Here is a 15,733-nt window from a genome sequence, read left to right on the forward strand (position 1 = left end):
TCAATAGGACAATAAGCATCGCTTATCTGAGCTTGTTGTAAGAGAATAATGGCATCTATGTATCTACATATGCGCATCGTTCAAAATATTCTTGGTCAGACATGCGAGTGGCTGGACACGTAGAAACTTTTTGTTTTATTCTTTGTTTGGTTAAGTCATCACTAACTGTTTATAGATCTCGTCTAGGCGTAGAGATTCTGTTTGAGACAAATAAGAAGTGCGAATCGCTATATTTAATTATCCCTGCCTATCATGTAAAATAACAAAGAAAGCTATTTGCAATCTGTTCTGCAACAAAAGAAAAGGGGATCACTCGTTGTATTGTATACCGGGATGTCCCTCCCAAGTGCGATAGTCATTATCATTTTAACACTAATATGTCTGACTGCCACGAAGGGCCATACCTGGCAACTCAAACTACCGATAAAAAAACCAAAAAAAAGCCAACGTACACAATTTCCGGCACTGAGCGCCTCGGAATTCGGCCTATGTGCGGCCGCCGTCGACAAGGTGCGCAGGCGAATGTCAGACCCGGAAGTGGGGCTCCGAGGCGTCCGAGCAAGGTCCGGAAGTTTGGTTCCAAAAACCCTTGTTAAACGTGAACGTGACGGGTTGACCCAGGCTTGCAGCTGCCACAGCAAACTCTATTCAAATCGTACAACGCTTTTATCAACTGTCCCACCCCGCTGATTGAGTTACCTCACAAGACGACCTACGTAGTATAAAGGGGCCGTGAAGTCGTCACTGTGGAAAACGAAAACAAAAAATTTCATCACTTGCAAATGACACTTCAGAGTCAAAAACACAATAATATGAATACCTTGGTAGAGAAGATAGTTGGGCTGGGGGTGTCGACACCTGTAAGTTGTTTACTCTCCTTTTCTTCCACCTCTCTTCCAGCAACGTTAGCCACTTCAAAACTGACCAGTCCAGAACCCTACCAACAAGCACAGCGACAACAAGATGGACAACCTACGGCGCATTTGGAGCCAGGTGTTATCCACAACACCAGACTTTCCCAATTCTGCAAGCTTTTTGGACTTGGGAGGAGACTCGGTCAAGGCCATCAGGCTAGTATACATGGCAAAGAAACAGGGGATAGTCCTCAAGGCGACAGACCTGATGCGCGGCGCCACGCTGGCTGGAATCGCTGCGGCCCTGAACCTGACTGAGGCTGCATCAACGCCGAGAACATTCATCCCCGCGTCGACAAGCGGCGCATCTTTTGAGCAGTCGTTTGCTCAGGCCCGGTTGTGGTTCCTGGATCAGCTCAACCCAAACTCGTCGTGGTATCTGACCCCGGTGGCCATGCGCTTACGTGGCTCCCTTTCCATTAAGGCGCTCGAAGCCGCGCTGGGCGCTTTGGAACAGCGACACGAAACGCTGCGCACGACGTCTGTGAATCAAGACGGCGTCGGCGTGCAGGTGGTGCATCCGTCCGGCGGCGTCAAGCTCCAGGTCTTGGACGTCGACGAGACCACACTCGACGCGACCTTGACCCAACACCAGACAAGCCCATTCGACCTCAGCGCCAAGCCCGCGTGGAGAGTTGCGCTGCTGCGGCTGGCAGACGACCACTTTGTGCTATCGACTGTGCTGCACCACATCATATCAGACGCCTGGTCTATGGACATTTTCTGGCGGGACCTGGCCCAGCTCTACTCGGCGGCCTTGAGCGGTCAGCCCGAACCGTGGTTGCCTCCGCTCGAGGTGCAGTACCACGACTATGCCCTGTGGCAGAAGCAGGACCACCAGCAAGAAAAGTATCAAAAACAGCTCCAATACTGGACCAAGCAGCTCGCCGACAGCACTCCTTCCGAGATTAGAACCGATCACCCGCGGCCTCGGTTACCTTCAGGGCGCGCCGCAAAGATTGACTTCTCCATCGACGTTGACACAGACTCGGCCGTAAAAGCATTTGCGCAGGCCCATCAGACGACACCGTTTGTTGTGCTGCTCGCGGCCTTCCGCGCGGCTCTGTACCGCGTCTCAGGGGCCGAAGACGCCAACGTGGTGGTCTTCACCGCCGGCAGGCCCGAGCCCGAGCTGGAGCGGCTGATCGGCTTCTTTGCCAACACGGTGTGCGTGCGGGCCAAGGTGGACGCCGCGCGGGACTCGCTGGAGACCTTGGTGCGGGACCAGGTGCACCCGGCCGTCATTGACGCCATGGAGAATCAGGAAGTGCCCTTTGACCGCGTCGTATCGGCCGTGTTGCCGGGCCACAAGGACTTATCACGCAACCCGCTGGCTCAGATCGCCTTTGTCATGCACGACCTGAACGGCCCAGAGACGCTGCAGTTGGATGGCCTACGCGCCGAGTCCCTGACCGAGGGTCTCTCGGGCCTGGGTGCGTCCACGGGTTTCGATGTCGAGGTTCACATGCTCCGTCGCGGTGGAGAGAGTTGCATTTCGGGCCTGGCCATGTACGCTACCGACTTGTTTGAGCCTGAGACCATCCAGGCCCTCGTCGACGTCTATAAGGGAGTGCTCCGCCAAGGTCTGGCCCAGCCCTCCAAGTTGCTTGCAGAGCTTCCTCTGGATGCCAGCAGTTCTACCATCACTTCCAGTGGAGGCAAGCAGCTCCCCTACCCCCGGGACAGTAGCGTCGTCGACGTTTTCCGGCAAAAGGTGGCGTCGTCCTCGCCCGATGCCGTCGCAGTTGTCGACTCTGCATCGAGCATGACCTACTCTCAGTTGGATGCGGAGTCCGACAAGGTGGCGGCTTGGCTGCGCCAACGACACCTACCTTCAGAGTCGCCGGTAGCGATCCTGTCGCCGAGGTCATGCCAGACCGTCGTGGGCTTCCTCGGTGTGCTCAAGGCAGGCCTACCCTACATCCCCCTGGACGTGAACTCCCCCGATGGCCGCATCCAGACCATCCTGAGCTCCGTTCCGGACTGCAAGCTCCTTCTCCTCGGGGACGGCGTGCAGCCGCCAAAACTTGAGGGTTTAAACGTCGAGGCTATTCCTATAGCCACCGCCATAGAGCAACATCAAACGGCCGAAAAGGAAAGCCCCCTTGGAGACGCTGGCAAGGGCCCATCAGCAACGAGCCTTGCCTACATAATCTTCACGTCCGGGTCTACAGGCAAGCCCAAGGGTGTCATGTTAGAGCACCGCGCTCTCCTGCGGACTGTCGTTGAGAGCGACGTGACAGCGCACCTACCGCCGGCCCCTCGCGTGGCGCACCTGTGCAATCTCGGTTTCGACATCTCAGTGCAGGAGGTATGGACCACTTTGCTAAACGGAGGAACGCTGGTCTGCATCGACTACTTCACGACGCTGGACAGTAGAGAGCTCGAGACCGCGTTCCTGCGTCACAATGTGTCAGTGGCCATGATGACGCCCACACTTCTCAAGCAGTGCCTCGCCAACGCTCCGGCCGCCATTGGCGCCCTGGATGTCCTCTTCAACGTCGGGGACAGGTTCGACCCCCGAGATGCCCTCGAGGCCAAGCGACTGGTCAAGCGCTCCGTGCTCAACGCCTACGGTCCGACCGAAAACGCCATGCAGAGCACCATGTACGAGGTGCGGGCCGACGACAAGCTTCCCAACGGCGTCCCCATCGGCCGCGCCATCGCCAACTCGGGCGCCTACGTCATGGACATCCACCAGCGTCCGGTACTCCCTGGAGTGTTGGGAGAGCTCGTGGTGACTGGGGATGGACTCGCGCGCGGATACCACGACCCTGCCCTGGACCTTAACCGCTTCGTAAATGTGACCATCGACGGTCAGCAGATGCGCGCATATAGAACTGGAGATAGGGTGCGCTGCCGGCCGGTCGATGGTCAGATAGAGTTCATAGGTCGCATGGACTTCCAGGTCAAGGTCCGCGGCAACCTGGTGGAGCCGGCCGAGGTCGAGACTGCCATGCTCGAGGCGCATGAGGCCGTCAGCGGTGGCGCTGTTGTCGTTCTCCAAAACGACGATGCTCGTGATGCAAGCCTCATCGGTTTTGTAAGCCTGCGGAGTGGTGGCGAAAAGGAGCAAAAGGCCCAGGGCTCTGATGGTGAAGACATGGAAACCCTCATCCGCGACCGGCTTAAGCACGTGCTGCCGACCTACATGGTGCCGCAGGCAATTGTCATCATGGAGAAGCTGCCCCTGAACAGCAGCGGAAAGGTGGATCGCAAACAGCTCACTGAGCTGGCCAGGAAGACACCGACAGCACCCACGACCGGCAAGGGCAAGCCGGCCCATGTGGCGCCACGCAACGACACCGAGGCTGCCTTGTGTCAAGAATACTCGCAGCTCTTTGGGGTCGACCAGATAAGCGCGACGCACGACTTTTTCGACCTGGGCGGCAGCTCACTGCTTGCCATGAAGCTGGCAGCTCGTCTCAGCAACCGCTTTGGGGCTCACGTGTCGGTCAAGGACGTCTTTGACCACCCGGTGCTCGCAGACATGGCCGAGACCCTGCTGAAGCGTGCAGCGACCAGCGAGGACAGCAGCAGCCAGGACCAAAGTGAGGAAGACCACTACGTCAACTTTCAGCTGTGCCCCGGCGAAGCCTTCGTCAAGTCCACCATCTGTCCAGAGCTGGACCCCAAGTATCAACAGAGTGTTGTCGACGTCTACCCGGCCACGTCGACCCAGGCCTGGTTTGCCAATGAGCCCACACTTGGCGTCCCGCGCACCATGGACATTTACTTCATCGACATGCCTGCCGGGTACGAGCCCGCCAAGTTGGCTGAGGCTTGCGGATCGACGATCCAGACCTTTGAAATGCTCAGGACCGTGTTTGTGAGCGCCGAGGGCCGCTACTGGCAAGTCGTCCTCGACCGCCCCGATGTCCCCGTCGAGCAGGTGGACGTCGAGGAGGGGGGTTTCGACGCGGCGACCATTGGCCTGATGGAGTTTGACAAAAAAAGCCCCCTCAAACTTGGACACCCCTTTCTGCGCATAGCCGTACTCCGTGACCCTAAAGGCATGCTCCGGATGGTCCTCCGCATGTCGCACGCCATCTGGGACGGTCTGAGCCTCCCGGCGCTCCTCCAAACCCTTCACTCGCACTACGAGGGCGTGGACGTGCCGCCGCCGCCGCGCTACGCTCTTTACATGAAGCACCTGTACGAAATGCACCCCAAGGGCCACGAGCATTGGGGACGGGTGCTTGCGGGCTCGTCCCTGACGGTCCTGGAGGATCTGCGGGCAAAACGCAAGGTCGGCGACGGCGGCGGGTTCCTGATGCGCATCATCGACGTGCCGCCCGAGGCGCAGGCGCCGGCGCGCATCACGCAGGCGGCCGTCTTCACCACGGCGTGCGCGGTGCTGGTGGCCAAGGAGACTGGGCGCGACGACGTGGTTTTCGGCAACGTCGCGTCCGGGCGCCAGTTCTTGCCCACGCGCCTGCAGGGCATATTCGGCCACCTGGGCAACACAATGCCCGTCAGGGTGCAGGATGTCCGGGCCGGCGAGGCGGACCTCAAGTCCCTGGCGCTGCGGGTGCAGGAGCAATACCTCGAAGGGGCGCCTTACGAGGCCATGTCGATCCGCGACGTCAAGGCGAGCCCCGGCGTGGACTGGCCTGCCGACGCCGACCGCTTCGGACTCACCGTCGCCTTCCAGAACCAGGGCTTCAACCCCGAAAGCACCATCAACGGCAACCGAATGGTCCTGTCGGGCTTCATGCCCTACATCACGCAGCGCCCGTCCACCGTCAGCGGAGAGATGATGATCGGTCTGAAGTTGGCTGATCAGACCACTCACGACTTGGCCCTGGTTGCCGTCCCCGAGCCCGACGGCCGACATTACCGCATCGGAGTGAATGCTGATCAGGCGCTTTGCGAGTCGGGAGAGCTGGATAAATGGGTAGACCAACTGTGCGAGACCTTTGTGCATGTGAATGCTGTTTTGAGTCAGGGATGAATAGAGATAGCGTTTGATTTAGATTACTCATTAGAAAATATATTTATAAGACCCGAGTCAAGCGAGGTAAAATTCCAACCCTATACCCGAAGTTGTCAAATGAAAAGCCTTGTTACACAGCTTATTATGGCCCGAGATATTCTTTTGTAGAAATACACTTGACATTGCGGTTGAATACTAAACGAATAACGTATCCACAAAAAACAAAGACCGGCTTTATAGTGATTGGTATGGTAAGAGTACCCTGTATAAAGCGTCTTAACCTCTTCCAGGACCTAATACTCCGTAATTTTAGGCTAATATCGTAAGATATTCTAAAAGATCAACAGAAATAGCCTTGGAATGACAATTGATTTTAACGGGTGCGCCGAATGGGGGCGATATGTAGCTTGCACGGATAAACGTGGGTTATGGCTAATAACACCGGGTTGGACCAACAAGTTGTTATTTAATGAGGTAAAAGACGGCAAAGTACTGCTCTTCAACCGATTGATTATACGAGTTGAACTGCGTATTACTACCCTAGCAAGCGGATGACAAAATTAAATACACACCCAAACATTTGCTACATTGAACCACAGAGGTTGTGATTTGGGGAAAATAATACATATTGGCTAAATATAAATATGAAACTGCTTCAGCTTAGTTGTAAATGTTTTTCACAAATTTCCTTTTGCATTTTTGGTTGAAAAAATGAATTCTTGAACTTGGTGAGTGCGGTTTGTTGTTCCAGATGTTAATGTGGGTTGCCGGCCAAATCTGGTTTGAATTCAATTTTGTCAGCCGCTTGCTTACCTAGGTTGGTAATTGTCTTATTCTGGCACGCGTCCCCATAGACACTGCCGCACATATTTCCCGATTACATACTGTTTTCCCCCTGACCCAGTTAAGCAAACTCGGGAAGCTGCCATTTCAGTCGCCCGGAACGCGATCATCAACATTAAAGTCCGTCCAAATCTCGGGACCCACCAAACTCCGTGACGGAACTCGGAACAGGGATATGCATTCCCTGGCTTCCGAACACGCTGCCAAAGAGTTTAGCTAGAGCCTCACTACGAACACAAGCATGAAGAAAGAATACTTTGACGCTGCCCAAATTCTTGGAAGCCTTGCAAACTGACATCTTCTACATATTCCTTTGCCCTTTATCCGCCTGATCCTGGCCCTTGTACTGATTCCTACACAGTCTACATTCATTGGCTTGACTCGATTCAGATAAGCTAATCCCCATCATGGCCCAACTCCAGCTCGTAGCCTCGATACTATCCTTTGCGGCTGGCTGCTCGATTTCGCACTGCGTCGTGGGGCTATTCCTTCTGGTTCGTCTGTCGGACATTTACAGCGCCTCCTTTCTCTGCACGGAACAACGGAACGCCACAAAGAAAGAGCTAACCCGACACAGTTGACGTCGTACCTCGTGCTCGGCGCTTTTTACAATGTCTACTTTCATAGCCTGTCACGTTACCCAGGCCCACGGCTTTGGGCAGCCTCACAGATCCCATACGCCCTGCATTTCGCCCTCGGCGACGGCCACCTCGCCATTCAGAGGCTGCATCAGCGCTACGGCAAGACGGTGCGCGTGGCGCCGGACCGCCTTTCTCTCCACGACCCCGACGCGTGGCAGGAAGTCATGGGCCACCACAAAGATCGCGGCGAGAACGCCAAGGCGCCGGGCTTCTACGACCCCAACAACATCGTCGGGGCGGACCTGCGAAGCCATGCCAGGCACCGGAAGCTGCTGTCGGTCGGCTTCAGCGCCAGGTTTTTGATGGAGCAGCAGGCCGTCGTCAGCGAGTACGTCGGGCTGATGGTGAAGCGGCTGCGCGAGATCGGCCGGGACGGAGCCAAAGCGCTGGACATGGTGACCTGGCTCAACTGCACTACCTTTGACATTGGGGGCGACGTAATGTTTGGCGAGTCATTTGGCTGCCTCCGGAACGGAGCTTACCACCCCTGGGTTGCATTGATTGTCGAAAACGTCCAATTCGGGGCCTACACCTACGCCATCGCCCAGTTCCCGCTCATTGCCAGGCTCATCAAGGCGTGTGTGCCCAAATCAGTGGAAAAGCGTATGGAGAAACACGTTGGTTATATTGTGGACCTGGTCGACAAGAGACTTGCCGCCGACTCGACGAGGCTGGACCTGATGCGAGCCATGTCGAACGCCCAAGAGGGGCAAGTGAGTGCAGCCGTGCAAAGCATGAGTAACATATTTACTCGTCGTGTGAAGCTTGCTAACTGGCCCCAAGTCTATGAGCAAACTAGAAATCTATAGCAACACGGGCACGCTCGTCGTCGCCGGGGCCGAAACCACGTCGTCGGCCCTAAGTGCGATTTTGTTTTACCTGCTAAAAACACCAAAGACTCTCCAAAAGCTGGTCGACGAGGTCCGCGGTGCTTTCGAAACGGAAATTGACATAAAATTTCTCGATCTGCAAAATCTGACTTACCTGAACGCATGCATCCGTGAGGGCTTGCGGATGTATCCACCACTCGCAACCGGGTTCCCTCGCATTACTCCGCCCCAGGGGACTGTGTTGTTTGGTGAATACTTGCCACCAAAGGTAAGATACCAGCTTTTGAACCCTTTTTTTTTTCCCTTACGTCAGTCTTGGATCCCGCCTGACCCAGCCTCAGACCATTATCGACATATGGCAGTGGCCAATGTCTCGCAGCAACGAGTACTTCAAGGACGCCGATAAATACGTACCCGAGAGGTGGATGTCCGACCCCGAGTACGAGTCAGACGTCAGGCAAGCATCACAGCCTTTCTCCTTCGGGCCAAGGGACTGCATGGGGAAACCGTAAGTCTACTTACCAGTGAAAAGCCCGATTTTAGTTACGGATAATGATGCTAAGCCATATGAATCTGCCAGTCTTGCATATGCCGAGATGCGAGCTATACTGGCACACTTGGTGTGGAATTTTGACATGAAGTTGGCTGACGACAGTAAGGACTGGGACAAGAGGCAGAAGGTTCTCATGGTGTGGCTTAAGCCGCCTTTGAATGTGTACATGAAGCCTGTGGTGCGGAAATAGTTGGAAAGTAGTTCTAGAACCAATGACTTTTGTATAAAAAAAAAAAAAAAAAAAGATTTGATCACGTTTTGACTGTGAAACAGTTATTGTTCCTTGCACCATATATGAAGGGTGTGGTTATTGCATAATAACAAAGATCGAGTATATCACAACCGGGGGAATACCTCCACAGTACTGATTCATGTTCGGTACATAACGCTACAAAAGCGGCGGAAATAAATGCTGTTGCAACCGTGTTAGAAAAAAATCAAACTTTAGGCGAGTAGGTAGTTAAATGGTGCGTGGGAAGCCTTTATGTGGCTTTGCAGTTGTTAATCACTTTGTACAGGAAAACGAAACGCACTGTAGAAGTATCCATCTGGTTGTGATTTATTCGATTTGTTGTGAAATTACCACATCCTAAATGAAGGATTGTTATCTCAAGCCTGTGCAAATCAAACAAAAAAAGGGGGTGATGAAAAGAAAAACGCAAAACCAAACAGCATCTTCTACTAATCAAGATTCAGCCATAAACCCACAACAAAACAGCTAACTTCTCAATGCATCCATTAATCCCATCAAAGCTGGATTTCTTTCGCCCGTAGCAGCCTCGATTGTCTCCAGCTCTTTGAACATTTCATCCTCCAGCCTCTGCATCAACAGCTTTGAGAAGCCCAAAGAACCAGTCTCTTCAATGATGGCCAAGATCGTCTCCTTGTGGCCGATGCCCAGGCTTCCGTTTCTCCGCTGGAGCAGGATATTGCGCAGGATCGTCCGAGACCGCGGCTTGGCGTTGTTCATGACGTGCAGGATCACGAAGCTGCACTTGCCCTCGTCCAGGTCTTCGCAGAAGCCCTTGGCCTCGGTGTACTGCTTTTGTGTTAGAATTTCTGTGCGAATAATTGTCTTTTGTTGTTCTTCTTCCATTTTCTCTTCTTCTGTGAAACTTACCTTGGGCGATGCGAGGTTTAAATAGTCATCTCGGATTTGAAAGTAGCGCCCGAGTAGTAGCATAAATCTATCCAAGTTTGGCAATGGTTTTTCCGTAAGGGAAACGGCTGCCATAAGACGGTAAATCATGACGAACAGAGCCCCGGTTTCTAATGAGCCTCGTTAGCTTCTGAGAGCTGATATTGAATACAATGCCTGATTGCACTGGACTTACTCCCGTCGATCATTTGTAAGTATTCTTCCACAGTCGGTAAGTTGACTTCCTGGGTCCAGGCAAGGTCCAGACTTTGACCAACGAGAAGACTTTCAATGCCGGCTAATTGAGCATCAATCATGATTATATCAGTATATGACGACGGTCATGCAGCCGAGCGGTATACTTACCAATAAGCTCCTTGGTCAGGAAGAGGTTGCCCGAGTTGAAAGCCCTGTTGATCAAATTCACAGTCTGGTACACGGCTGAGTTTACTGTTTGGGCCACGCCAAATATGGTGTGCGTTGCTGGACACGACCTCCGGAGGGGCGAGTTGTCTTGGACATCGTCCAGCCTAGATTCGCGGTCAGCCTGGTCGTATGCAGGTCTATAGAGGGAGGGTTTTACGACTCACATAAGCGAGGTGTTGTGCACATCGGCAATCAACGACATGGTGAACTCTAATCTCGCTTCCGACATGGGAATCCATGCGGTCAGAGCCCGAATGAGCTTGTTGCGCACGCCCTTGGACTTGAGGGAGCAGACGTAATCGAACGGTGCTATGATGGGCTACAATGCGTGAGTTTGGCTGAGGTTTGTGATTATGTTCTGTGGACAGCTTACTTCTAGAGATGGGGCTGGTAGCGGCGATGCAATTATCTGCCATGCTTTCTCATCCATGCTGATGGGCTTAGATGCTATGCTCATCTCAGAGTTGCTGGTGACTTCGGTGTCATTCAGAGCATCGGGACTATCGTGCCTGACTTGACCCTCACGACCTTCATCCTCGACCTTTTGTTTGGGTGGTGAGAATACAGGAGGCAGCACCTCGTAAGGGAGGTACTCGTGGAGCTTTTCCATGTGGATACGAATGTTGTGCGAGACCTCTGGCATGGTTGCCGAGTCTCGCAACACGCTAAAGAACTCGTCGGCACCCGAGAGGATCTGGGCGTCACAGAAGCCCAAGGCCCTTTTCTCGTCCACATCGAGGATCGACATGACGCCGCTGACCAGTGGCGATGGCTGCTGGATGGGACTCTGCTCGCCGCGCACCATCCCACCCAGGCCGAGGTGGACGCCGATGCATAAAAATGCTCCCTGGCATAACGTCTTGCACAGATGTAACTCGCTGTCAGAAAGTGCCAACTGGAAGAGGTCACTCATCTGGTCGAGTATCAACCTTCATCCCGAAAAAGTTAGTCTTGGCAGCCAAAGAGTTGCATTGTTTTCTTGGATATGCTCGGCTACCTTGATATGGGCTCGACGATTCGAGTCTGGCTGTACTCGGCCCATGACTGTACGCCGCGACCTTCGTGATTAAAGTCTGTTTTGGCCCATTGGTCCAGTGCCTTGGCCAGCATAATTTTCCCGTTGGAGTGGTTCCCATCCATGACTTGCAGAGGGGTGGAGGTCGGCATAACGAGCATCAAGTCTTGGCTGCTTTGAATATTTGCAGATCCCAGGTTTAGAAGCCCGGTTGAGGTTGCGTTCTCGTTGAAAGTCTGATTTTGGAGGCTGAATATGCCAACTTTGAAAGAACAATATTGCAGTAAATGGCTCTGTATGTTATGTCCTACTTGTGTATGAGGGGGGAAATACAGAGACGGTCCAAAAGAGTCAGAGGAACTAACTGCTGAGTAAGAAGATCACACAAGAAGGAGTTTATCACCAGCGTCAATTACCAATAGATTTCGCTCCACCAGAATATCCACGTAGTATCAAAAATTAGGTTTGGGCGACAAAGCCCGAAATCCGGCCTTGTTTAGCCTCCGTCTCGGAGCCCCATCGTGTGTTTGTCTCCACCGCGCTCCGGAAAGTACTGTGAAACCGGAAGGTAGGGATGCACCATTTGATGCCTCCGAGCGTCGGGTTTAAACAATTCTGCGCCTCCGAAGTCTACCGAGAGGAGGAAACCAAGACAAGAAAGAGATAGGAAGAAATACATGCAGGACAAACAAGTCTTGCATATGTGTCAGGGGGTGAGTAAAGAATTGATAAATATCTGGTGCGTCTTGTACTGATGCCTTGTTGAGTCATCCATATGCTATAGAAGTATACCTCATCTATTTGCAAATGCCCAAGTCAGCCTGAAAAAGAATCCGACTTGGCGAACCACCACTAACAATGGCCCCCATCACTCTTCCCAACACGACAGATATCGACCAACAGGCCGCGGACCTAACCCGTCATCTGCTGGACAACTATGACTCCGAGAGCGGCGCAGGGTTTATGTCGGCCACGGTATACGACACAGCCTGGCTAGCACTCATTCAAAAGCCGAACGCTAGCGGGCAACGGCAGTGGCTCTTCCCAAAATGCTTCCAATATATCCTCGACACGCAGTTGGCAGACGGCGGTTGGGAGGCTTACCGTTCCGAAGTGGATGGCATTCTCAACACGACGGCTTCGCTGCTGGCACTTAGCCGTCACGCCTCTGAGCCTTTGCAAATCGAATTTGTTTCGATTGCAGAGCTTGAGCATCGGATTGAGCGGGCAACAGCTGCTTTGCTGCAAAGGCTTTCCGTGTGGGACGTGGCGGAAACAACCCACGTGGGCTTCGAAATCATAGTCCCAACGATGCTTCGCCTATTGAAAGAAGAAGGCATCTCATTCGAGTTCCATGGCGAGAGTTTTTTGATGGAGATGTACGCTGCTAAAATGTCGCGGTTCAGGCCAGAATACCTGTATGGAAAAACGCAGCACACAGCGTTGCATTCGCTCGAAGCATTTATGGGTCAGATTGATTACACCAAGGTTGCACACCACAAGGTCGGCGGGGCTATCATGGCGTCACCTTCTTCTACAGCTGCATACCTGATCGGTTTGCCGGGTTCGGCGTGGGACGACGAGGCTGAGAACTATCTCGCCGCCGTGTTGAAGACAAGGGACGGCACTAGTGTTCCCAGTGCATTTCCTTCGACAAACTTTGAGTTTTCTTGGGTATGACGATTGCGCTCCCCTTCAGCTTTGAGACCACAACAGATGGTAGCTAACTCCCGTGCAAAGGTCCTGTCTACCTTGCTCCAAGCAGGCTTTTCTGCAAAACAACTGGGCCCCTCGGTGACAAAGATCGGGCAAATGCTGACCGAGGCTCTTGAAACCGGACATGGCGTCGTTGGATTCGGTGAGTGGGTGAATATTATATCGCGACTTGTGCTAGTGTAAATGGGGATCTAACCAACTTATGTCGACCCGTGTAGCCCCTACTATTATGGCGGACGTCGATGACACGGCCAAAACGCTGAGCGCGATTAACCATCTGGGCATCCCCAGATCCGCGGCAAAGATGATTGAGAACTTCGAAACGAAAACTCATTTCCGAACTTATCCGTCCGAGCGAGACAGCAGTTTCAGTGCCAATTGCAACGTCCTTCTCGCGCTGCTACACCAGCCAGAACCGGTCGAATCCGTTGACCAGATTTCGAAAGTGCTTGGGTTCTTATGCAATGTTTGGTGGAAGACTAACGGGCCCATCAAAGACAAATGGGTAAGTGCAAAAGTTGAGAAGAACTGCAGTTTAACAAACATATTTACCCACTGGCTAATCGGATTCTACATAACTGCAGAATCTTTCCCCTCTATACCCCAGCATGCTTTTGGTGGAAGCATTGGTAGATCTGCTCGAGCTGGTAGAGAGAGGCAGTTTACCGGAATCTCTTTTATCCAAAACCGAAATCAGAACAAAAATAGCCGTCGCTCTATTCCAAGCGGCAACGCGCACAATCGAGGAGCAGGAAAGCGCAGGCTCATGGAACAATTCGGTGGAAGAAACCGCCTACGCCGTTATCCTGCTTTCTGTGGCAGCTCGCGTCACATTGTTCGACCCTATCCGACAACAGCTCATTAACGCAGTGCGCAAGGCTCAGGAGTGGCTTCAGCCCGTTGGACCCATCGAATCCGGGATATTATCGACAGGGAACTACCTTTGGATCGAAAAGGTCACTTACGGCAGCCCGGTATTAACGCAGGCCTACCGTCTTGCCGCCCTGAGGTCCGCATTATTTATCCCTGCGGCCAGCACAGTAGGAGATTGCCTGAACATCGCCGCGCCTACGCGCCAGTCGGAAGGCTTTGTCAAATTATACCGCCTTACTCCCCTGTTTTCGGATTTCCCAGAACATAAACTTGGCACTACCGTCGTGGAAGGTTCGCTCTTCCTACCAATGCTGCGGGAATACGCCTACAACGTGTTTACGCGAGAGAATATGACAGAGGATAAGTACCTCACCATTATACCATTTACCTGGACTGGCTGCTGTATGCGAGTGGGTTTGAAACCGTCAGCCGAGTTTTTATGGGAAATGATGATGATGGCGGTCATGGGGTTCCAAGGCGACGAGTTCGTCGAAGCCGTGGCCGGGCCAGCGTTTGCTGGTAACCTCGACCAGGTAAGGCGATTCGTGCGAAACCTCATCCCTATCGAGCCGGGCGAACCAGGCGAACCGAGCGAGGAATTGTACGGTTCAGCAGAGTTGGAAATCCTCAAGCCGTTGGAGCTGTTTAGAGATTTCATGCTGGACCACTGGGCCGTCACGGCCGCCACCTCTACCGACAGGAACAACCTCGCTCGCGAGCTGCGCTCGTATCTGCTTACGCAAATCCAGCAGTCGGAGGATAATGCGCGTTTCGTCCAGGACGGCGCCGGCTTCCGCCCGGATGCGAGTTACCTGTCGTGGGTACGCACCACCTCGGCGGACCACACGTCGGCGCCCACCTTTTTCGCCTTTTTGGCGTGTCTAATTCCGCAAACAATCTGCCCCTCACTCGCCGGCAGCGACTGCTTCCCCACCGCCGAGGAGAAATACTTTGCCGGCGCCGCGTGCAGGCATCTGGCCAGCATGTGCCGCATGTACAATGATTTTGGCTCGGTTTCGCGCGACGTCGCCGAGGGGAACTTGAATTCGCTGGATTTCCCCGAATTCAACTCGACGGTCGCTGATACCAAAAAAGAGGCCATGTGGGAGCTTGCCCAATTTGAAAGGGCCTGCCTGCAGGAAGCCTTTGCGAGGTTGGAAAGAGCAGCCAGGAAACGCGTCGCTGGGCTGGGAGAGAAGAGCCAGAGGGAAATCGAGACGTGGATAACGTGCTGGCGTATGTTTTGCGACGTTACAGATCTGTACGGGCAGATCTACGTGGTGAGGGATATGGCGAGTAATGTCGTGAGGCCCGCACGTTGAGATTTTACTCGCGAGAGCCTGGAATAAATTTTATCCTACTCTCTACGCAGACTCTATCTGCTGCTGCAGCTGGTTGGCAAAGTTTGAGCGGCATCAAAGTTTGTCCTCGTGCATGTGTGGAGTCATTGTTTTTAGTTTCCTTGTTTCCCAAATACTGCCTCATTCAGTCATTCTACTGTCACATCAAACTTATCAGGTTCCAAACAATACCTAAGTCAGTCACAGTCACCTTCCTACCAGCTGAGAGTCACCCGAGTTCCTAGTGCTCGGGTCTTCCCCGCGCACCACTTTGACCACAGTGTTAGTTGCACAGAAGCTACAATTAAAATCGTGGAGAAAAGCCAAGTCGCGCAGCTATTTTTGCCAAAAAGCACTTGAAGTAGCGGCACTTATGTCTTTTATGTCATACGTCGCCCAACAACGCAAGGAGGGGCGCACTTTTATTCATATGCAATGTACTGTATCTGTGTCTACCATGTAACCCTCTAGCAAATGCGCCGTCTAACCAATGCAAAATTACATAAAT

At 53.2% G+C, this 15,733-nt stretch overlaps 4 protein-coding genes across 4 annotated transcripts; 3 read left to right on the forward strand and 1 right to left on the reverse strand.

The window, feature by feature from the left end:
• Window positions 1-963: 963 nt before the first annotated feature.
• On the forward strand, window positions 964-5,868 carry PgNI_02067 (uncharacterized protein; the record flags this gene model as incomplete). Its single annotated transcript, XM_031122135.1, has 1 exon — window positions 964-5,868. The coding sequence occupies one exon, from the start codon at window positions 964-966 to the stop codon at window positions 5,866-5,868; it is 4,905 nt and encodes a 1,634-aa protein (XP_030986193.1).
• A 1,232-nt stretch (window positions 5,869-7,100) lies between these two features.
• PgNI_02068 (uncharacterized protein) lies at window positions 7,101-8,907 on the forward strand (the record flags this gene model as incomplete). The annotated part of the gene is made up of 5 exons (XM_031122136.1): window positions 7,101-7,187; window positions 7,271-8,047; window positions 8,118-8,432; window positions 8,500-8,672; window positions 8,745-8,907. 5 exons carry the CDS (start codon window positions 7,101-7,103, stop codon window positions 8,905-8,907), a joined length of 1,515 nt encoding a protein of 504 aa, XP_030986198.1.
• A 528-nt stretch (window positions 8,908-9,435) lies between these two features.
• PgNI_02069 (uncharacterized protein) lies at window positions 9,436-11,194 on the reverse strand (the record flags this gene model as incomplete). The annotated part of the gene is made up of 6 exons (XM_031122137.1): window positions 9,436-9,756; window positions 9,838-9,986; window positions 10,052-10,153; window positions 10,222-10,418; window positions 10,446-10,600; window positions 10,655-11,194. The coding sequence occupies 6 exons, from the start codon at window positions 11,192-11,194 to the stop codon at window positions 9,436-9,438; spliced, it is 1,464 nt and encodes a 487-aa protein (XP_030986197.1).
• A 960-nt stretch (window positions 11,195-12,154) lies between these two features.
• On the forward strand, window positions 12,155-15,207 carry PgNI_02070 (uncharacterized protein; the record flags this gene model as incomplete). The annotated part of the gene is made up of 4 exons (XM_031122138.1): window positions 12,155-12,970; window positions 13,037-13,154; window positions 13,231-13,517; window positions 13,597-15,207. 4 exons carry the CDS (start codon window positions 12,155-12,157, stop codon window positions 15,205-15,207), a joined length of 2,832 nt encoding a protein of 943 aa, XP_030987453.1.
• Window positions 15,208-15,733: the final 526 nt, after the last annotated feature.

Source organism: Pyricularia grisea (genome assembly GCF_004355905.1).
Source record: "Pyricularia grisea strain NI907 chromosome Unknown Pyricularia_grisea_NI907_Scaffold_1, whole genome shotgun sequence".
NCBI classification, from domain to species: Eukaryota; Fungi; Ascomycota; class Sordariomycetes; order Magnaporthales; family Pyriculariaceae; genus Pyricularia; species Pyricularia grisea.